Source organism: Cornus florida, unplaced genomic scaffold, assembly GCF_030987335.1.
Source record: "Cornus florida cultivar Cherokee Brave unplaced genomic scaffold, ASM3098733v1 CherokeeBrave_3.0.0_Hap2_Chr10, whole genome shotgun sequence".
Classification (NCBI taxonomy): Eukaryota; Viridiplantae; Streptophyta; class Magnoliopsida; order Cornales; family Cornaceae; genus Cornus; species Cornus florida.
In genome coordinates this window covers 115,767,304-115,790,680 of record NW_026775580.1, presented here as the reverse complement: position 1 = coordinate 115,790,680, position 23,377 = coordinate 115,767,304, and the positions used below count along the sequence as shown (strand labels likewise).

Below are 23,377 nucleotides of genomic sequence, written 5' to 3'. Positions count from 1 at the left end.
TCAATAAATTACAGAGTACAAAATTTTGAACAAGAATTGATATGCAAAAGAATATAAAAATTAGAAGAAACTCAAAATATATGAAATCGTTGAGAGTTAAAAAAGAGGATAATTATAAGATAAAACTAAAAGAAGCTTGAATTGATACAAACAAAAGCACTTGTATTTAATTTGGTAATTAATAAGAAGCATAAATAATTATTTATATATATATATATACATATATATAATCAATTAGTATAAAAAAATTATATTAATTAATAAAAGAATTATTGTATTTATTGTATAAAATAATTAATTTATTAAAAGTCTTAATTGCCTTATGGTTAAATAGTGGGTTGTGGTTGAGAGTAACATGAGGAGGAAACCACCCTCCAATTTATCTTTTAACCCAAATTATAATAGGCAAAAATTCAGAATTGCAATCCCAAGATGATAGAAATTTGTTTTTTTTACCATACTTACCACTTTCATCGTCAAAAGAAAGTATTCACATAATATTAAATAATTAATGTCACACAATCGGGTTGACCGAAAGCTCCTCACTAGTCGACATGTAGCCATTTCACGTCGATTGAGTCCTATATAAATGAAGAAAAAAAAAAAAAAACTATACTTACCACCTTTACCATTAAAAGAAGGTATTCACATAGCTAGTGTTGAATAATTAATGTTACACATAGATATAGTCCAAAAAATTAAAGATATCGGTCGACACCTAAGGACCAGACGTCGACCGAAAGGCTAGTAGCAAACAAGTTAACATTCTTTACTTTTGTAATTGTCACATCAACCAAACGCGGTCTCAAGTCGTGCGAATTAAAGACCCAAGTGACCAAATGTTAGCCAAGTAAAACAAACATCAGGAACTTCATGGCAACTACACATAAGAGATTTGCTCTCATTATTTTGAGATGTGATTTGAATGAAAACCAAACAACAGAAGTAAAATGATTTATGGGCCGAACTTCAACAAGGACAACACGCACAAAGAACTGTTGGTTGTCCGAACCAGAAGTTATTGGAAGATATTTTGAGGTCGATTTGCTAGATTATTTATAAATATCAAAATATAAAAGAGTGAGACCTCAACATTCATAAGTTACAACCAAAGTAAGTGAAGTAATTCACTTTAACACTTCTAATATTCAAATATTTCAAAATTATTACACATTTAGGACCCCATATACCATTTGATCTCAAATGTATTAAGAGAAACCAGTAATTATTAGTACATGATTAGGGACCACATACACCATGTGATCGATCTTAAATGTGTTTAGAGAATGGGTGATTATCCCAATCAAAAATTATAGACCACATATACAATGTAATCTCAAATTTACGTACATGTTCCAAGTGAAAGACACAAAGAAGTGTGTAACTATTTATTTGCGTGTGATTGACTTAACGTCACATAGTTGATAATTTCCCGTTAACAAGAATCGACCCACAGTGTTATCTATAGTGGAATCGAAATGAGAGTGTGTGGGTCACAAAATATAGTTAAAAAGCCTCACTACAGGCCGCCTCGTGTAAATCGTGTGAGATCAATTTTTGGTCTTTCATTACGTCATACGGTATTAAAGCTTTTGACGTCACAAGTGGACCAACTTTTTTCTCTGGCTTGACAATTGCAGACCAACCTTTTTTTTCTACAAAATCTAAGTTATTTTTTATTTTAATTTTTTTTTTAATCTGACACATGTAAAATAAGAAATGATAAAAATATCAACAAATTTAATTAAGGATAAAGTGCATTAAACCTCCTTGAACTATTGAGGTATGTGCAAGAAACCCCCCCGAACTATAAAACTTACAAAAAAACCCATCTGAACTATTGGGGTATGTGCAAAAAACCCCCTGAACTATAAAAGTTGCAAAAAACCCCTAAACTATTGGGGTATGTGCAAGAAACCCCATTGAACTATATATTTTTTTGCAGTTTACCCCATCTGCGCGAATTGATTGACTGAAAGGGACGATGAAGCTGAGCAATTTGTTGCTGGGATCGGTGGGTCTCCTGTTATAGCTCCATCATAGCCGTTGCACCACCCGCCAGATCCGTCGGCCATATATATCGCACTTCTCTGCACCGTTGCGTCAGCCCATCGCCGTCACCGCCTTGCCCGCAGTTCAGCCACCTTGCTCGCCGGTCCATTCCACCATCCATTCCAAGCTCGCCGGCCCATTCCGCCATCTCCATAGCCTAGCATACCGCCGTCCGTGTTTCGAGCACACAGCCATCCACAGTTCCCCGCTGAGCCCCCTTGAGCTCGTTGCTGCCTCCATAGTTCATGGCCGAGTCAACCGAGCTCTCATCACAGCCGAGTCCTCCGCGCACAAGCCGCCATCATCCGAGACCCAGCCATCCCGCCGACCTCGGATTTCTTTGGGCTCTTCTCTCTCTCTCTCTCTAGCTCTCTGTTTTGGGTTATGTTGGGTGAAAAGCATCTTTTGGCAAAAAAAAAAAAAAACGTAAGAAGTGTATAAGTTAAAACGACGCTGTGTGTTATAAGGGTAAACTGGTCTTTCAAAATTTTCGGTGCCAGAAGCTGATGTCATGGGGGTAAATTGCAACAAAATCATAGTTCAGGGGGGTAAATTGCAACAATATCATAGTTCAGGGGTTTTTTTTGTAATTCAGGATGGTTTCTTGTAAATGATCAATAGTTCAAGGGGGTTTAATGTACTTTACCCTTTAATTAATTTTATATGAGTAATAATTGATATTATTATTATTATTATTATTATTATTATTTTATTATGATGTCAGGATATTAATAACCTAAATCACACAATTCTTTTCAACAGGTGTCGCGCTCTCCCGCTTTCATGCTCTGTGTGCGCTTTTACTCAAATTCTCACGGCTTATAACTTAATTCTACATCTCTTAAGTTCATGCTCCCGCTTTCGAATTCGCTCTCATTCTAACTATCGCTTTATTTGACTTAAACAATAACAACCATTTACACAAATACAGTAAATAGGAGTTATTCAATTTTGAGAGTTTAAATTATTATTTCTATATGATTATTGGATAAATTAAAGTTTTGATAAATTACACACTAAAAAGTTTGACCTTTATTTGATCTCCCTTGAAGTTTCTTGTGCGGCGGAGTAAACACATTATTGAAATGCTCTCTCCAAATCTCAGGAGTAATCAATGAAATTAATTCAATTTATTAATGATTAAACCAGATACATTACTCTACAACACTTTTTACTGCTCTGTTGAGGAAGAAAATAATAAACGTGTACATTATATCACTTCAAAAGACAAAAGGTGGCCACGTCACAGAGCAACATATTAACATTATGAAAACCAAGCACATATTTGATCTCTTTTCCATTTGGCAACTGGCATCTACTCAATTGATGGGACAAATTAAGCATCACTTGACCGAATACAATTATATATTCGAATTCGATATAATATAGGTGACGGACAACAAATAATAAAGTTATCTCATGCATGAAACATGACATCGATTGACTTCCAAAGTCATCGCAATATATGGATTAGAGTGTGTGTGTGTACAATTATATATTCGAATTCGATATAAAATAGGTGATGGACAACAAATAATAAAGCTATTTCATGCATGAAACATGACATCGATTGACTTCCAAAGTCATCGCAATATATGGATTAGAGTGTGTGTGTCGATATCATGTTTCATGCATGGGACAGCTTTATTATTTGTTATATATAAGAGAATGATGGAGTTAGATGGATCTTTGATTCTTATGATTTTTTATTGCATATCCGGTGTGTGACAAACAACTACTTAGCTAAATCACACACACACACACTCTTATCCATATATTGCGATGACTTTGGAAGTCAATCGATGTCATGTTTCATGCATGAGATAGCTTTATTATCTGTTGTCCATCACCTATTTTATATCGAATTAATTACACACACACTCTAATTCATATATTGCGATTACTTTGGAAGTCAATCGATGTCATGTTTCATGCATAGCTTTATTATTTGTTATATATAAGAGAATGATGGAGTTAGATGGATCTTTGATTCTTATGATTTTTTATTGCATATCCGGTGTGTGATAAACAACTACTTAGCTAAATGAGTTTTTTCCTTCTTTTTCGTTTTTTATTTCTTTCTTTTTTCTTTTTCTTTTAAATTGACGGAGAAGAGGAAAGAAATGGGGTAGTTTTGTTTATAAAAAAATGATTCTTTTAGTGTTTTATAAAAATAGGAAATAAGAATTTAATATAATTTAAACCACCAGGGGTGTGAAAAGACACTAAGCACTGCCCCAGCAATCCTCAATGGTGTACCATGTTTTTGAAAGAGCCAAAAAAAAAAAAAGGAGTGTGTCTAGGTGATGAACACGGAAGAATAGTATGAAAAAATAAATTGATGTGAAACATGCAAAAAAATGTTTGGCGCAAATGAAGAAAGATTCCATTCCTAGTAAAATGGGCATTGGATTGAATTAGGCTGGAAAGAATTGGGTTGGGTCACCAAGTTTCACATGTGTATATGCATGTGTGTGTGTGTGTGTGTGTGTGTGTGTGTATATATATATATATATATAATAATAATGGAGGCATCAGCCAGTAGTTTTTCTCCATTGTTGGTCCATGCCGGTTGGCCGGTGATAATGACAAAATGACTAAATGAGTGGTCTTCGTCGCAACAACTTTTTTATTATTATTTTTATGTGGTTTGGATATTGTGAGATATGAATAATGTGTTGCATGCCGTAGAAAGAGAGAGAGAGAGAGAGACAATTGGTATGGTATTTATCCAAAGACTAGTCTCAAAGTGTGATTTGTGAACGTATACTACAATACTAGTAGTTTTGAAAGGCATAGCAGAAAGAGTTTTAAAAAAAAAAGCAGCGACAAACCTCTCGTGAAAACAACCGGGGATGTTGGACATTTCCTTCCTCAGGTCCTTTACCTTTTTGTGTGGGCCCTAGATTATGGAATTTATATTTAATGTCTGTTTCAACCTTAATTTCTCAAACTTCCTACAATTAATCAATTTTATTTGGTCCCACAACTATATCATTTTTTGTCATCATTTAGTAATAAACTATTAAACAATACGTACACTTTTTACTCCTCAATCCTCAGTCCTCACTTGTAATATACTAGTATTATTATACTACTAACTAATTATAAGTAGTAGCATAAGTCCACAATACCATATCATTTCTTAAATACTAGTGTATTCATTAGTGCACTTTTAAAATACTACTAGTATTTAATTACCATTATATACTTACCTTACCATGTCCCAAAATTTAATCTTCCCTTATAATTTAGTATTATATTACTCAATCATTATATATAGTTAATTATATTAGAAATTCACACACGAGTACACCCATTTTTGCCTCCTATAGTTTTATGGATATTTGAATTCCCAAACTTTTTTTGAACCATCAGCCTTTTAATTGTAATTACACTAAAGTTGGAGAGTTGTTTATATATTAAAACATAAGGTTAAAAATTATCACTTGGATAAAGTAATCTACTCATATATATTACTGTATATATTGTGTACAAATTCAAGCCGAGCCCAATAAAGCTCGAATAAAGGGTTGAATTAAAAACTCCAAGCCAATTTCATTAAGAGGCCCATAGATCGTTGTTTGCAAGCCCCAATTGTTGATCAGGAGATTTGCTTCTAACACTAAGCCATTTCAAACATAAATATGGGATATGTTCGCCGTTCGGAGCCATCTTTTCCATTACAAACAAAGTTGGCAAATTAGCGTAATCCAACAATAATCAGCCATACTAATAATGAGCTACATTGCTAGCTTCGTACTTCATGTGGAGAGCTTTACAAATTTCACAATCCATATGCCTATAATCCTGGAGATTCGTCAGTTTCCAGTGGATTTGATCATGTATGTCAACACGTACATTAAGCATTTGAATCCTAGTTAGTGATAAACAAGTCGCTCAAGTGACCATGTCGTGTCCTAGACTTTCCGAAAAATATAATACAGTACAAGGAAAAAAAAAAAAAAAAAATGACCGACATACTACTAAATCAGTACAACCTATATAAATTTCATACTCCGGCAGCGTCCTTCCAAAGAAGCCATCCTTTCCCTCACACAAACCTGAGAATAAGTCTTGATTACATTCACAAAAGACCCATCTTACAACAAGTTTGTTGCACACCAAATAAAATTTCTACATAAAACTAGTTTTGCCTATAGCCAAGGCCAAATATTTAATTTTTAGGACCAATGTCCTTGAGGGCACAGATCTGCTCTTCTCCCATTGAAGACTGGACTGTCACAACGAGGTCCTTTCCTTCTGCAAACCCATCCTTAATCTATACAACAACAACAAAAATTTGAAACCAAAATTCAATCCATGCAGGAAACCAAAGACACACGAGATAATCTTAAGCTGTTCAAAACAAAAGCAAATTAAAGGAATGTCCCGTATCTCTACATATACCTGGGTAAGCAAATTGTCATCAGTGGGAAGCCTCAAGTCATCTTTGGTATTTCCATTTTCAGTCAAGAGACTCACCTAAGTTAGATACAAAATCAAGTTGGTTAAGGTCATTAAGATTTGACAAGCGAATTCAACCAGTTAACCACCAAATTCAAATACACAGAGACTTTTGTACGGGTAACATGAGGAATTTTTAACTATCCCCAAAAAATTGCAGACATCCTTTTCAGCATAGATGATCTGGCATACACGCGTTAAAATTTAGCTTTCTCGATATTCCAACATAGGTCGAAATGTAGTATCCAAGAGATATGCCACTCCATACCAGAGAAACTTGCACGAGCATGCATGAATGGGTTGAATTCCCCACATCAAAGTCCCATCTAACTTAAAAATCAAATACCACATGATCTTTTGACTCTTGGCGTTATGAACGGTTAGGGTGTTGGTATACAAAGTACGCTTGTCATTGCTATGAAGCCATATTTCATAGTTAAAAGGTAACAAAATGACTTACAAAACCATCTTCAGAGATATCAATCAGCTGATAGTCAGTACGAGTAACATGGGGAACCTGACCAAACATAAATGAATAATTTGACAAACAAGTCAATCAGCTGGGGAACTGGGGGATGGCATCATAAAAAATAATAATAATTAAAAAAATAGAGTTTAAATAAAAAGAAAAAGAAATAGCATTACATCGCAGTTATGAGATGAAGGAACAATATCTTCAAGTTTCTTTCCGTTAAATATATCAATTCCAACAAAGTGGCACTTTGCATGTCCATGCTTGCCTGTTTTTGAGGTAGAGACCTCCACAACCTATTTGGAGCATAGTCACCACACAAACAGTTAAAGTCTTGAACATAATTGGCTAGAGAAATTAAAAATCAGTAGCAGAATACTTGAAAAACATAGGAAAGGAAACCATATTTTGCTTTGTTATATTTTAGAGAAAAAGAAACACTACAATGACAGAATGACCAACTATTTTGGGTGGTCAATCTGCAATATCAGTAAGGATGTGTATTTCCAGAATCTAGCTAAATCACAGAGAGGTGAGGCTAATAGCAATATACTCTTCCAAGGAGTAATACATTATGTAAGCCTCGCCAGTTCTGCAGCCATAAGACAAAATATTTTCTTGTGCGACATTTTTGCAAATTCTAACACAAGAAATCAAGTCTTAATAAACAATTATAGCTGGAGAAAATTTATTCCATTCGAAATTTAAATCCTCCTATTTTCAACTGCTCTAATTTGAAACACTTAACCTTACCCACAACCTTACTTTATTTATTTATTTAACTTATTATTATTATTATTGATAGGGAAAAATATAAACCTACCCTACCCTCGATAAGATTGATTAGATTTCATTATCAAGGATAATGAAATCAAACCTGACGTGGTTCAACAGATAAGAATAATCCTACTATAACTGGAGGAGGTCAAAAGGATTAAATCATATCCCGACAAATCTGGTAATAAATCTCCTATGATTTCGCACAAGCGGAAGATAAGGTCAACCATCGACATCAGCGGAACGATCGATTTTGATTCCAATCGACAGCCATAAATAGGACATCAAACTATTAAAGAAGGTACGACGAAAAAACTATTATGAATCACTGCCTTCTTTTTAGACCTCCGTGACTAATTTGATCGTCGGAGAGCTCTTGGCAGGCACCACACCGGTGCCGTCAAGGCTCATCGATCTTCTCCTCTCTTCCTTGCAGGAAAACGGTATCGTATCGGACTGCGCGAATTTCAGCCTCAACAGTTGGCGCCGTCTATGGGAACGACGATTCCCTTGAATCAATTAATTACTCGTTGGGTATATACGTTTGCAGTCTGGTATGGTTACCGAAGGAACACCGTCGCAGAGATCTGGTTAAAGGGTAGAGTTGGGTGAAAACCTGGACGTCCCAAACGACCAGGCACGGCTTGCAGCGTTAGAACTACAGGTTCAAACTTTGAGTCAGGGTATGAACCAGTTGATCCAGCAAAATGCAACGCTCTTGCAACACCTTGTTCCACCGGCTCAACAAAACTTTCCAAGACAAGATCCCTCAAGTCCAAACGGAGGTAATGAAAATCTTAAAGAGAGGGATAATCATTCCCCCCAAAATGAGACTGAAGTGGAACAAAGCCAGGTGGGAACCCGACATAGAGAGGTGGTTCACCCATCTCTCCTACGGAGTTCCCGACCTCCGGAAAGCATAGCCTTCTGTCTTAAGGAAAAGACAAAGAAAGTTACCCATCTCGACTTGCAGATCAAGGATCTCAAGGGAAAAATGGAAGATGTAATCCAGGCTATGAAAGAGAAAGGTCCTGCCGCCGTAGATGACCTGGTACAAAGGACCAACTTGCCTTTCAGTCCCGCCGTTATGAAATGTCCACTACCTAGCAAGTTTAGGATGCCCTCGTTCGAAAGCTTCGATGGGACCAAAGATCCCCTCGATCACCTGGAAACTTTTCAAGCTCTTATGCATTTACACGTTGTGCCAGATGAAATCATGTGCCGAGCTTTTCCCACTACACTTAAGGGATCAGCGAGAGTTTGGTTTAACAAGTTGAAGCCAGGAACCATCAACACCTTCGAAGAATTGAGTAAGCAGTTTGTGAGCCACTTCATTGTAGGTCAGAGGCATAGGAGGCCGGCTACCTACTTGTTTACCGTGGAGCAACAAAAGGAAGAGTCGATTTGGGAATACATCACCCGATTCAACGCAGAGATGTTGCAGGTAGAAGAGGCGGACGACAAGGTAGCTTTGACCGCTTTCATAGGAGGACTCCAAACCTCCAGATTCTTGTTCTCCTTATCAAAAGAACCTCCCACCAGCATGATAGAGTTGCTGGTCAGAGCGCAAAAACACATCAACGCTGAAGACACCATGAGTGCACGGAAGGAAGGAGAGGACAAGAAAAGGCCAGCCCCTCTCGCCAAGGATGAAAATAATACCAAATATAAGAAATCCTTCTTCAGCCAGAGCGACAGCACATATCATGAGAATGACTCAGATGAATATACCGACTAGAAATTGTCTCGCGGCTGGAATTAGCCTTATCAAGTCATTCACAATAAAGACTGGGGCATCTTAGTTAATCATTCTAAATGAAGGGTAGCTCCATCACGTGTTATTTTGTTTTTAATAATGATGGTCTTTAATAAAATTCCTTTTAGTTTATACGTGCAGTATCCCCGTACTATAAGGGATAGTAAATGAGTGTCCTGTATTACAAGGACCCGGGCTGAATGAATCCCGTAATCCGTATCCCCGTACTATAAGGGAATAGTAAATGAGTGTCCTATATTACAATATTACAAGGACTCGGGCTGAATGAATCCCGTCATCCATATACCCGGACTACAGGGGATAAGTATCCTGTATTACAAGGACCCGGGCTGAATGAATCCCGTCATCCATATCCCCGGACTATAGGGGATAAGTATCCTGTATTATCAGGACCCGGGTTGAATGAATCCCGTAATCCATATCCCTGTAATATAAGGGATAATAAATGAATGTCCTGTACTACAAGGACCTGGGTTGGATGAATCCCATAATTAATATCCCTTTACAATAAGGGATAGTAAATAAAAATCCTTTATTAAAGAGGTGAGCTGAGTAAAACTTGTAAAGCTCAATTCCCTTATTAAGAAGTGAAATTCATATAATTTATTCCCTTATAAAAGGAAGAGTACTGTTCCCTCGGGTGCCAAAAAAAAAAATTATTATTACTATTCATGAACAATATCCGCGGGGGTACTGTTCATGCACAGTACCCAAGGGTACTGTTCCCTCGGGTGCAAAAAAAAAAAAAAAATTCCCTGAGTTACTATTTACGTGAATAGTACCCTCGGGAATAGTACCCGTACTATTCACCGGGGTTGAAAAAAAAAAAAAAAAAAAGTATTATTATTATTATTACATTCTCAAAGCTAGACGTACAAGCTTGGGAATGGGGGGCAACTGATAGGGAAAAATATAAACCTACCCTACCCTCGATAAGATTGATTAGATTTCATTATCAAGGATAATGAAATCAAATCTGACGAGGTTCAATAGGTAAGAATAATCCTACTATAACTGGAGGAGGTCAAAAGGATTAAATCATATCCCGACAAATCTGGTAATAAATCTCCTATGATTTCGCACAAGCGGAAGATAAGGTCAACCATCGACATCAGCGGAATGATCAATTTTGATTCCAATCGACAGCCATAAATAGGGCATCAAACTATTAAAGAAGGTATGACGAAAAAACTATTATGAATCCCTGCCTTCTTTTAGACCTCCGTGACTAATTTGATCGTCAGAGAGCTCTTGGCAGGCACCACACCGGTGCCGTCAAGGTTCATCGATCTTCTCCTCTCTTCCTTGTAGGAAAACGGTATCGTATCGGACTGCGCGAATTTCAGCCTCAACAATTATTATCATAATTTTTCCTGGTAGGTAAGACGGTCTCCCATGAGTGAGGAGGAGAATATACTAATTGGGCTAGGCCCTTGCAGGTTAGGTCTACAATATCGTCTAACTCATATCCACAACTTCTCTTCAACTATCACTACAGTGAAGAATTGTTAGATTACAAAATAAAAACAAAATGACAAGAAATTACATAGTTAAATACTCCCCGGTCCCACAAAAAATGCCCCTTTTTGGTCCAAAATACCCTCAGAACTCTCTCTCTCTCTCGCCACCCCAACCACCCACCACCCACAACCCACCGCCACCATGTTATTAATCGCTGCCGCCCTCCACCCGCTGGCAAATTGTTCTGGCAACCTCTACCTCCACCCCATCCACTATCTCTCTACATAATATACACATATTTAGCAAATATATATGTATGTATATACACACAAATACACACACACACATATATATATAGAGTCCTGATCTTATTCCCTATGGAGTAAGAAAATTAATCCACACTTTCTATATAGACCGTTAGATGAAATCTAACGGTCATTTTTCAAACCCACCTATGGTATTTCTTTTTAACACAAAACCACTCTCACCCTATTAGTTTGTATATTTAATTTTACCATTATCACTTATTATAACAATAAAAGGTAATTATCAAACTAAAAATAGAAACCTTTGGAAAAAAAATAATACTAGTATATTTTACTAAAAATTGTTTTTATTTAGATATTTCTTTGAAAGAAAAATAATACCTGTATCTTTCAATTTTGCAATAACAGTATGATATTATAGCATTTTCCTAAAAAACATCTTGTTGTTCTCAGTATAAGTAAATTAATATACTTCCCTAGTATAAGTAAATCTATCAAAAAATATACTGTAATATTGCATTTTGGAATATCGAATTGATTAATTGAAATTGAAATTGAAGAAAATTTCATTTAAAGTTTGAACAAAATTTCTTTCTATTTCAATTAAAGTTGGGCATTTGGTGAAATTCATTATTGAATCTGTGAATTTGTGAGTTTCATTATTGGATGATGATGATGTACTGACTATGGTAAGACTATAGAATCCACCTCAAAAACAACAAGGTAACCCAAAAAAAAATGGGTGAACCTCTTCTCACAACCTTATTCATGGAGAGTAATCATTTGTCCACACTTTTGTCCATGGATTCAAATTCAACGCACGAAAAAATGGAAAGAGAGTTGATAATTATTTTTTATTGTTACGTAAGTGGTTATGGTAAAATTAAATATAGAAACTAAAAATAGGGTGAGAGTGGTTTTGTGTTAAAAGGAAAGGCCAAAGGTGGATTTGAAAAATGACCGTTAAATTTAATCTAACGGTCTATATAAAAAGTGTGGATTAATTTTCTTACTCCATGAGAAGCAAGAGATCAGGACTATATATATATATATATATATAGATATATATATATATTATGCAACAACATAGAAGGTGGACACCGTATCAAGGCTAGGTTGGTCTTCAATGCAAAGAACAATGACTTTTTTCTTACTAAATCATTAACATATCTCCAAATTCACAACCAAACATTGAAAAATTAGTACTTTGACACTTTCTTTTCGGATATTTATCATCAATGGAGAATTAGACCGTCCTTCTTAGCTTTTGTGATGTACATAAATGGGTTTGCCGGAGTTCGATAGTTTCGGGTGGTGGGGTTGGAAGTGGCGATGGTTGGATCTGTGGTGTTGATGGTCGTGGAGCAGGAGGTGGATCAGATCCTAGGTGTCGGTCGTCGAATCAGAGAAAGATGATTGAGTCAGGGAAGTTTTCAAAAACTGGGTTCTTTGTTTTACGGGTATCGAACCGTGAAGCTTATTTCCAAACAGATAGAGAAGGGTCAAGTTCTTCAGATTGGCAAATGATGCCGGTATTTCACCGGAAAAAACATTGATTCTCTGGTGGCAGTGGCGGTGGTGCCGCTGCCGGCGATGGTTGTCTGTGTATATATATAGGTGTGTATGATAGAGAGAGATGAAGATGAGAATTAGAGAGGGAAATGTGTAAATGGAGAGAGAAAGTGGTAATGGTAATCCTTAAAAGGTCAGGGTAATTTTATCCTAATTGTATAGATAATTGTCAAATATGAATTGTTGTGTATAAGTTGTCGTATTTGTAGTTACATTGTGTTCAATGGCTTTACACACCCATTCTTTTTAAATACGCCAATACCGTCAATGGACAGGACCAGTAGGTAGAAAATATATATATATATTCATCATAATCAAATGAGCAAAAAAGATTCAATAACAAGGGACATCAATTCTTACAAAAATCACCACTCATATAACGTTTTTATGTATAAATTGCAATAAGAATCAAAAAAACCATCAGAGATCTGGAAAATTAAGTACAAACCCATATTAATTGTTTATAACCAAACACACTACTAATAAACAATCAAATTTGAAGAAATAAGACGAACTTGGTAAATTGAAAAACAAAGAGAGAGATATATAGAGAGAGAGAGTGACCTTGCAAGGTCTGTTCTTGATGACGATGTATCCGTTCTTGCGAATTGTTCCAGCCTGCTGTGGATAAGTCTTGGAAGCCCCAGCGTCGGCCTTGGACTCGAAGTGATGCTCCTCGTCGGACATCTCTCTCTAGAGCTTTCTCTGTGTAAGAGGTTTGAGGAAGGTAGGGTAAAAAACTGTTTCAGTCGATCACAAACACTTATACTGGTTAGGGTTTTTACTGCGACAGGAGATGAATTTGGGGCCGTCAGATCAATGATTCAAACTCAGGCAGTGTGGTCCATTACATGATTGTCGTCTATTTTGATGAAAGGTATATATCATATGATCATCTTTATTCCTCCCACCATTCAACATTTGTCATTTTTAGTGCATGTTGTTGTAGTCTGTGATAAATCTAGAGAGTTAAAGAACCAGTTGGATAGTGTAACCCAATAAATAAATACGAAGAAGACCGCCACTTGTTTTTCGAAAATATTGAAAAAGTGCCATTAATAGAGTAAGAGAGGGATTGAGCCTAAATTTTGAAATCTCATATTTTTGGCTTTCATTTTAATATTTATTATGGAAACCATTTAAATCTATATATTTGAGTGATGAATATTTATTCGGTAGTGTTTTTTGATTGAAATATGTTGATTTGCATAACAAAGATCTTGACTAACCCAATTTCAATAATGGTCCATTTTTATTTCTTGACTAATCCAATTTCAATAATAGTCCATTTTTATTTATTTATTTTTAATATTATACTTATCTTATGTTGCTCACTTTATATATTAAATGGAATTTAGTTCAAATTGATAGAAGTGGTAAAACGGGGAACCTTTTCTAGTCAGTAATTAAAATAAAAAATAAACATGTTGAATATATTTAGGAGAATTATATAAATTTTTCCCACGTTATCTCCTTGAACTATAGATATAACAAATCACAACTTCAATTATCAAAAAATAATGCAAGATTTGAATAGTAACTTGCGAAATTTATATATTTACATGAATATTTTGCAATTAATATCTTATTTTTTGAAATAAAAGGATCTTGCACTAAGAGGGAATGCCCCCCATACTCCACAGCAGGCTCGGGCTTGCAGAGGCCCACTAGAGACCAAAGTAAGGCCCAAGGGCCAAGGCAAATGTTGTCTCTCCAGCCTTAATATAGGGTCACCATCGTAAGATAATTTGCTGTCATGAGGCTTGCATCACCAAAATTTAGCAAAGCAATCTTAAGATTTTTAGACCTAGTTCTTCTCTTTTTCTATATGCCCCTCCCCAAACACACACGCAAACACACACACACACACACCCAACAAAACACCAGAGAGAGAGAGAGAGAGGTTCTTTAAAAATCACCCTGATACCCATAAGAAGCCAAGAAGGAGCTTATAATTAACACACTCGTCAGATGTTAAAAGGCAAAAAAAAAGTTCCAATTATGGATAAAAATTCTTTCTGATAAGCCTCTAGTAATCTTTATTATTATTGTTGTTTGTGAAGTAATTTAGCTTTGGCAATGAGCACAAGCATTTAACAAATAAATGGAAGTCTTGAACAAAATGATTGTGGCCCATATATAATATTATAGTGGGTGTGATCATTGCTTATACAATACAAATAACGATTTGAAATTCTAGACAAATCATATAGTCAAAGGAAATTCTTTTCTTTCTTTTTTTAATTAATTTATTTTCACATTAGGGCAATAGAGTATTGGCTGAAACTGTCACCACATGGAAAGAAATGAGAGGTCGTGAACTGTGTTGGTGGCCAAATTGACTGGGACTACAGAAAAATATTAACAATGCAGCCCTTTTTTGTGTTTTGAAATTGAATAGGAAATGTCATCAATCCACATATAAATATAGACTAATAAATACTATATTATACACCCACACACACACACACACACACACACACACACATATATGTAATATAGGAATGTGATTCTTTTCTTTGCAATGATGTTGAGGCTCTGAAGTCAAAACATCTAACATGGTAGACAACCAAACCGATAAATGTATTGAAAACTATTATGAACATGACCTTACCAGCTAATACAAGTCTGAATTATGTTTTCCTAGAATCTAGTGTGGTAGGAACCTCTCATGATCATAGACTCAACCCCATTTGAATATAGTCGTGAACAGGTTCTAAACACCGTTTTTAATTTTAGCTAGGTCAACATACACATACTTAGAATCTAGTGTAGCCGGAACCACCCTTTTTATATACTAGTACTTAGAATATATCATCATATCAAGTTCTTATTTCAAAGAGCTTATAAAATGTTATATGCATAGATATAGAGTATGGTGAGACACACACACAAATATACAATGTCAGCAAATCTGATGTAGAGGTTTGAATTTTCGCACAGAGGGAAATTAAGGTGGAAACATTTTCCAAAAATTTGAGTTCCAGCATGTACCTGCAAAGTTGTTCATCCTCAGACTCTCAGTAATTGCTATAGAGAGAGAGAGAGAGTACTAGTTTTTCAACATAACAAGTGCACTTCATGGATGGACTAATCAATGGACCAGCTGTGGTCCATTTTAATCACTACGGATTCCGACTCCTCAGAATTGTCATATATGGTGACCACAACTACCCTTAGCTTCCACCAAAAAATCTACTTACTAAATTCTCTCTTCAAATTAATGCATGAACAAAACATACAACAAAGTGTGCCCATCATTTAGATCCACCAACCACAAACAAACATCTCTCTCTTAGAGAGATCCAACACCATTAACAATTTATACAAGCTTTTTTCAGTGGTCCTGGTTCACATGTCTGCATAAAGAAGATGCACAAGTTTTCCTTCCAAAAGTACAAGCACCTCATACAGAAAAAAAAAAAAACACACACTTCACTATCTCACTGGCAGTAGAAGTTCAATCTAATTTGAGGGTGCTTCTATTTATATCAAAGATGGGAAATGAAAGCAAGAGAAGAAATGAAAATTTGTACAACGAACACAAACTTAAAAGATTAAACCCCATGTATACAAATTAAGCTTTTGGCCTACCACCAAGGGTAAGAAAGTAGAATGCCACATCCAGAACAGAATCTCACAACTACTGTACATTCCTCCCATGGCAGTAACACAAAAAGAACTCGTAACATAGAAAGAGAACAGATAACAGAAAATGCAAAGAACCTAATCTGGGAAATTCTCTTTTCTTTCACTTTGCTATTCTTCTCTTCACTGATGCGTAACCGGTTCAATATCCTTGAGAAGTCCAACTACCTGCTGCATACTTGGTCGTTTTGAGGGAAGGTCAGCTGTGCATAGGTATCCTATCTTCAAAGCCTCCACCAGTTGGGTCTCTGGTCCTGTTTCACGAATTTTCGGATCAATAGCTATTGATCCCTGGTTCTTCTTTACTAATCCCCTCACCCAACTCACCAAATTTCCTTCTTTTTCCTCCGGATAATCATCTTCAACAGGCTTCTTTCCAGTAATTAGCTCAAAAAGAACAACCCCAAACCCGTAAACATCAGATTTTGGTGTTGGGGTTTTGGGGGAGCCAGTTTCTGGCTGAAGAAACTCTGGGGGCACATAACCGGGTGACCCACGAGCTATCCCATCTTCTAGACCATTCCCAAAAATCTTACAAAGTCCGAAATCAGACAATCTTGGTTCCAGATTCAAATCAAGGTAAACACTACTAGCTTTGACATCTCGGTGAATTATTGGAGGTGAGCATCCGTGGTGGAGATATGCCAGTGCTCGGGCAGTGCCAACTGCAATCTTGTGTCTGAATCTCCAAGTTGTTAACAACCCTTCGGGACCAACATTTTGGATTCCATTATTGTCATCTTCTTCCCACGTGTCTGTGCTCCAATCTTCTGTGGTTTGAAGAACCCCAAGCGGCAAATCATGAAGCAAATTCTGCAAGTTCCCATTCTCCATGTAGTCATAAATGGCAATACGTTGGTCACCAGCTAAGCAGTATCCGGTCAATGGAACGAGGTTAGGGTGTTTGATACGGCCAAGATACTCAAGCTCTCTTGCAGCTTCTTGGTCTGTCATGGTGGACCCATGGACCAAAACTTTAACGGCTACATGAATCCCTCCTGGTAAAAATCCCCTATAAACAGGCCCAAATCTTCCTTCGGCCAACAATGTGCCCCGGTCAAAATTTGAAGTTGCAGCTAAGAGATCTGCAAATGTGAAATTCAGCAATGGCTTTTCGAAGATGACTACTGGAACTGACGTTGCGTGCTTAACATCAGCTACCCAAGTAGTAGAATCTGTCTGGAACGAGAAGGGCCCGGAAATATTTAGCTCTTCTTTGTAAGAAGTTTGTTTCACTGCCCACATTCTGGTTTTCCTTCGGCAACCAAAGGCTAAAAATAGCAACCCCACAAGCAAACACACCAAAGAGAGGCTTAATGCCAAAGCAAGCTTCAGCCCCCTGCTGTGTTTACGAGTGTTCCTTCTAAAGAGATCTGGATTTGCAGCAATTGGGCAACTATTTAACGACCCAATGAAAGCAGTTTGAAGGGTTTCAGGCGAGAACTCTGAAGCACAAAGGCTTAAGTTATTGAAAGAGAAGTTGAACCTCTCCATCCATGGAAGTTTTTCCAACAGAGATAACGGAATATTTCCACTTAAATTGTTGGAGGAAACATCAAGAATTTGGAGGTTTCTGATACTCAATAGAGGAATGTGGCTGTTGAGATGGTTTTTGGAAAGATCAAGTGTTTTCAAACTGGTCAATTCTAAGATTTCAGAGGGAATGAGACCAACGAGATTTGTTTCAGACAAGTTCAGATATTCTAAACCAGAGTGCATATTGATTTTGGGGAATTCTTGCTTAGAGAAATGATTGTGTGCGAGATTAAGGTGTTTCAGACTCTGGGATTCATTGAAGTTGTAAAAAATATCTCCACTGAGATGATTCTCAGATAAGTCTAGATAAACCAAATGAGACCAATTGAAACTAGAATCGATTTGTACCTGCGAAATGTGACCTCGAAACTGGTTCTGGCTCAAGTCAATGACCTCTAATGGCTCGTGAAAAACACCAATGACAGAACCCTGAAACAGATTCCTTGAAACATTCAGATAAGTCATCGATTTCAGCCCCGAAAAATCTGAAGCTCGCCCACGAATCTCATTGCCAGCAAGGTTCAAGGATTTAAGCTTAGGAAATGCAGTAGCAAAACCATGAGGAAGAGTACCAGTGAGTTGATTTGATGAAAGATCAATTGAAACCAAAGAATGACAGTTCAGAAACCCAGATGGTATGCTCCATTGGAAACCATTTTGATCAAGTTTAAGAACTTGCAAACTGACAAGGGAGCTCGTAGTTTCAGGGATATTCCCAGAGAAATTGTTGGACGAAAGGTCCAATGTTTCAAGTAGACCAAAATTGCCTATGTTGCTTTGGAGGTTCTCAGAAATATGGTTACATGAGAGATTAAGGAATTTGAGTGAACCCAAACTCCAAAAATCTGAAGGCAAGCCAGTGATTTTGTTATTGCTTAGATCTAAAGATTGAATCTTTGTGAGTTTGCCAATGGTGGTGTCAGGAATCAATCCAGACAGACCCAAACCAGAGGCTACCAACCCAATAACATTTTCTTGTTTGGCATCACAAAACACTCCTTGCCATGAACAAAAAGGGGCAGAAAAGTTGTAAACTTGAGAGGAGTTAAAACCCATCTTTAGCAAGAAATCAGAGACAAAGTAACCATCTGAATTGGGTTTTTGACAAAGTGAAGTCGTAAAGAAAAGTGCTAAAACAAGTATAAAACCGAAAAAGCCCAAACTCATTTTTGGATAAGGGTTTTAAAACTCAGGAACGAGAGAGAGAGACCGTACCAAAACCCTCCAAGGACCTCAAAACCCACCCTCTTTCAGAGCCTCAAAACCATCATTCTGAGACACCGCTTTATGGGCTTCTTCAACACTCCTAACCACCACCAACATTTTGGGTTAGAAGAACAGATAAATATTGGGTTAAAAATCAAAACTGCCAACAACCAACTATATATTTCCGGCTAGTTTGGGGGTGTTCTTGTGGAGAAACCAAACACACTGTAAAATGTCTTCTCAGTTGAAAACTACTGTTCAAGAACAACCAGTTTTTTTTTTAGTGGTTTGAAGAGAAGGAATGTGAGCTTACCTTGTCTGGCCTTGCAGGTCCAAGAAAGCCAACAAAGAAAACAACCCAATTGCAGAGTTTTTGTCGGTTTTCTCAAGAACACGAGAAGCTTAATTTATGTAATTTGTAATTGAAAAAAGGGAGGGTTGCGGAGAGAGAAAGAGAAGGGTATATTGGGAATAGAGAATTGAGAGGGTGGAGAGGTGTGAAGTTGGGCTTCATAAATGAGAAGGATTGAAGGAAATGTTATCTGGGTTGGTGAATTTATCAGAAAGCTGTTGATGGAATTCAATGATTCTGCGTTGTGTGCGTTGACTAATACTATGAATGAAAGATGTTTTTTGGTTTCTGATTCTCTCCTTATTACTAAAGAGAAATCAATTAAGTTCAACAGTACAATCACACTCTATTTGAGTGTGAATAAAAATTGATAATGACTGATTGCAAACCTTTTCTTATTTAAAATAGTAATAACAATAATAAGGACAATGATATATTTTACTACTATCTCTGTCCATATTAAAAGTCGATCCGGCAATATGAGACCGATTTTGTGAATCACGGTTATTGAGATAGACTTTTAATATGAAACGATGGAGTATATCAGATGTAAAAGTATGATTGTCAATTAATTCTGTTTTGTCTAATTATACTTTTAATTAGCATATATTATATAAACTTTTTTTATCTTATTTTTCCTTTTAAAATTATTTGTTTAGTTTGTAACTATAAAAATAGTTTTTTGTTTTTGAAGAACTGAAGACAGAAAATTATACAAAAAAATTCTAATTGATTCAGTTTTTTAAAAATTGTTTTTTGAAAACTCAGTTATAAAAATACTTATTTTTAAATAACAGTTTTTTATAGTTCTCTCAAACCTGTTTTCTATTTTCTGAATTTCTAAAGTTTTGGTTCCCCTCTTTTGCATGTTTTTTGAAATTTCAAAAATTATAGCATTTATATATTGGGATGGGTGGAAATTTTATATTATCTAGATTTTAATGGAAAAAAAAAAAACAAAAAAATATTCTTTGACAAGATTTTAAGGGATTATGTTGCAATTTGCAAGCATGAAGGCTGAAAGTAGTGAATTACACTTCAATGGTGATGCTCCTATTAACCGTTACAGAATAGGTTAAAAAAAAAAAATTATGTTTTTATATCTATAGGTAAGAATTTACACCAATAAATAGGCGAACAGTTGTACTAGTCTATGTATTTTAAAATTTTGATTGGACTAATATAAAGTAGGAAAAATTATATTGCAGTGACTAAAATTAAAAATAATAGCTATAAAGTGACCTTAAAATTAAACATAATAAGTAGTGTCTTTATTTTAATAACTATTTGATTTCTTCACTTTATTAATAACTATAAAGTGACCTTTAAAAAAAAAAAAAAAAAAAGACAAATAGTCATCAATCCTCCATTCCCTAATCAGAAGCATTTCTTATTTTTTATTTTTATTTCCTAAAAAGGTAAAACAAAAGCAAAATATATATTTAATAATGTGTCTTTATTTTTTCATATTGCAAATGTTTATCAAATTTACGAAGAAAAGAGAAAATATAAAAGTCGTTTCCTTTGTTTTCTCATTGTAGTGGCCAAAACGTTTTCATCACTGCAGGAGGTCACTTTTTGGAAATGACTTGTTTGCTTCTTTTTTTTAAGAGGGCAAAGGTAAATGTATAAATAAAAAATATGTACATACTGAATTTTTTTGAAAAGATATAAATCCAATAAAACTTTTTTCGAGAAAATAAAAATCCAATAGAATTTTTTTCGTCTCCTCTTGACTGAATTGAACTAATAAACAGTTGAAATTAACAATAAAATCAAAGAATTCAAAAAAATTGATAAAAAAACAAAGTAATGTGCCAACCATATCAATGTATAGTAAATCAATTTTAATTCCCAATAAATAAAGGTATCAACCAATATTTTAATTCTCATTGATAACAAAATTTTATCAAAAGTTAAATGGGTCGTGAAAAGTTTTCTAAAATCGAAATATTAGTTTACACTAAGTTTTTGTTTGGTAATATCAATTTAGTAAACTTTAAGTAGGGAGAAAAGTAGTTTAGGAAACTCTAAATAGGTAGAAAAATGGTTTTGATGGATTAGGAAGGTAGAAAGGTAGATTTGTAATATAGTTACTCAAAATCACTTGCATTTTATTTGATGGATATGAAAATGAGAATGTTATAGACTTGAAGAAGAAGGAGTTGGCTATTCAATCACAAATTATGACTTTAAATTGGATATATTTTACATCCATGTAAATGGTATTGTTAGAATTTGTGATTTTAAATTTGATGTTGTATTTTTTTCTCTAAATGAATTTAATGCATCTACTTCAAATGATGCCGATTAAGTAAACCATGTACTCGTAAGATTTGAAGGTAAGTTTTTAATACATAAATCCAAAATATAATAGGAACAAAAAATGTTAAACAAATGTGTTACTAAACAGTGTTTGTTGTTTTTGTTTTCAAAATTATGAGAACAAAATAATTTTAATAAACACCATTTCCTGGAAATAAAAATATAAAATGTTTCTATAAAATACTAGAAAGATAACTAGAAATGTCGATCTGTCCCTCTAAAACCTTTTACCACCACCAATCAAAATATAATTTTTTTTTAGAGCGGTGTCATTTGCATTACATTGTAAGGAAACAATTTTCATACTACAAAACAACTGAATTGTATTATTATTGTGGGTTAAACTTCTTATTAGGCTTTTTGTGCACTAATATTGGTTAAGAATCAATTTTTTTTGAGTATTTTTGGGGAGGAGTTGAGTTTGAATGAGAGCAGTGTACATGTAAAAAACAAAATCCCAGTCTGGGTAAAGTAATTTTGTCTTTTTATGTCCATGTGAAGCGTGAACCATACTATTCTGTTGATATATGTTGGAAACAGTAAAGAGTAAAGAGTAAAATGTTAAAAACCATAAAATATGCTAGTATTTGTTTGTTCAACATTGAAAAGTGTAGTGTACTTTCAAAATAACTCTTACATCAAAGTGGCATTCTATCAACAATTACTGTTCCAAAGTTATATATGTATACACACACACACACATAAATTTATTCTGTTTCATTTATGTAAGTGGGTTGCAGTACTTTGGTGACTTTTTAGCCAACCCATTCTCTCTTGACTGTGACTGTCAAATGTGAATTAAGTGCATTACTTGATTAGTTTCTTACATTTCCAATATTCAATTAAAAGTCTAAGGTGGGACCGTTCATTTGATTGGCATATTTTTTTTTTTTTGAAAAATTTGATTGGCATATTGCTAAATATATCCTAGTGTTATAATTTTTGATTATATCATCCAATACACAATTATTTTTTAAATTTGATATGTAATTTGTATTGAACAATTTATATTTATTTTGTTCGAATTTTTAATTGCGACGTGACTATAACTGTAACTACGACTGGATCCCACATAGCAACCCAATTCAATTTCATATCATAATCATGGGTTGAATTAAAGCTTTTAGCTCATTGTCATTGAGTTGTTTGGGTCCCACAACCCTTATTCCTTTTCCTTTCCATTTTCTTTTTCCTTTTCCTTTTCCTTTCTCCCTAATCTCTCCTCTCTAGGAGTGTTTGTGGATGCATAAAGCATGGCATAGTTATGATTATTTAAGTCAACGATTAGCCTTCAACCTTGATCAATAAAATAAAATCACTGATTATTGGGAACTAAAACATTTTATATCAAGGCACATAATGACTTTAAAATGTCAAGATTACCCTTTCATAGTAGCAGAAAAAGTTGGTCCATAAGGGGGTAACATGGTCTTTATAATAGTAAAGTTGTAGCTCTGGTAAACATG

At 35.2% G+C, this 23,377-nt stretch overlaps 2 protein-coding genes across 2 annotated transcripts; both read right to left on the bottom strand.

The window, feature by feature from the left end:
- Positions 1 to 5,946: 5,946 nt before the first annotated feature.
- LOC132277793 (eukaryotic translation initiation factor 5A-like) lies at positions 5,947 to 13,736 on the bottom strand. Its single transcript, XM_059779640.1, has 5 exons — positions 13,409 to 13,736; positions 7,165 to 7,287; positions 6,980 to 7,036; positions 6,463 to 6,537; positions 5,947 to 6,334 (listed from the first exon to the last, which is right to left on the bottom strand). Exons 1-5 carry the CDS (start codon positions 13,529 to 13,531, stop codon positions 6,230 to 6,232), a joined length of 483 nt encoding a protein of 160 aa, XP_059635623.1. The 5' UTR covers positions 13,532 to 13,736; the 3' UTR covers positions 5,947 to 6,229.
- Positions 13,737 to 16,373: 2,637 nt separating this feature from the next.
- On the bottom strand, positions 16,374 to 19,892 carry LOC132277778 (probable LRR receptor-like serine/threonine-protein kinase At2g24230). Its single transcript, XM_059779626.1, has 2 exons — positions 19,548 to 19,892; positions 16,374 to 19,334 (listed from the first exon to the last, which is right to left on the bottom strand). The coding sequence occupies exon 2, from the start codon at positions 19,193 to 19,195 to the stop codon at positions 16,616 to 16,618; it is 2,580 nt and encodes an 859-aa protein (XP_059635609.1). The 5' UTR covers positions 19,196 to 19,334; positions 19,548 to 19,892; the 3' UTR covers positions 16,374 to 16,615.
- Positions 19,893 to 23,377: the final 3,485 nt, after the last annotated feature.

What these genes read in the sequence shown, in the direction of transcription:
- LOC132277793 (XM_059779640.1), bottom strand. Translation starts at nt 13,531, where the DNA reads ATGTCCGACGAGGAGCATCACTTCGAGTCCAAGGCCGACGCTGGGGCT. An exon ending in ATATCTCTGAAGATGGTTTT is followed by an intron (nt 6,538 to 6,979) that starts GTAAGTCATTTT and finishes TATCTAACTTAG; the next exon opens with GTGAGTCTCTTGACTGAAAA. An exon ending in ATGACAATTTGCTTACCCAG is followed by an intron (nt 6,335 to 6,462) that starts GTATATGTAGAG and finishes GTTGTTGTATAG; the next exon opens with ATTAAGGATGGGTTTGCAGA.
- LOC132277778 (XM_059779626.1), bottom strand. Translation starts at nt 19,195, where the DNA reads ATGAGTTTGGGCTTTTTCGGTTTTATACTTGTTTTAGCACTTTTCTTT.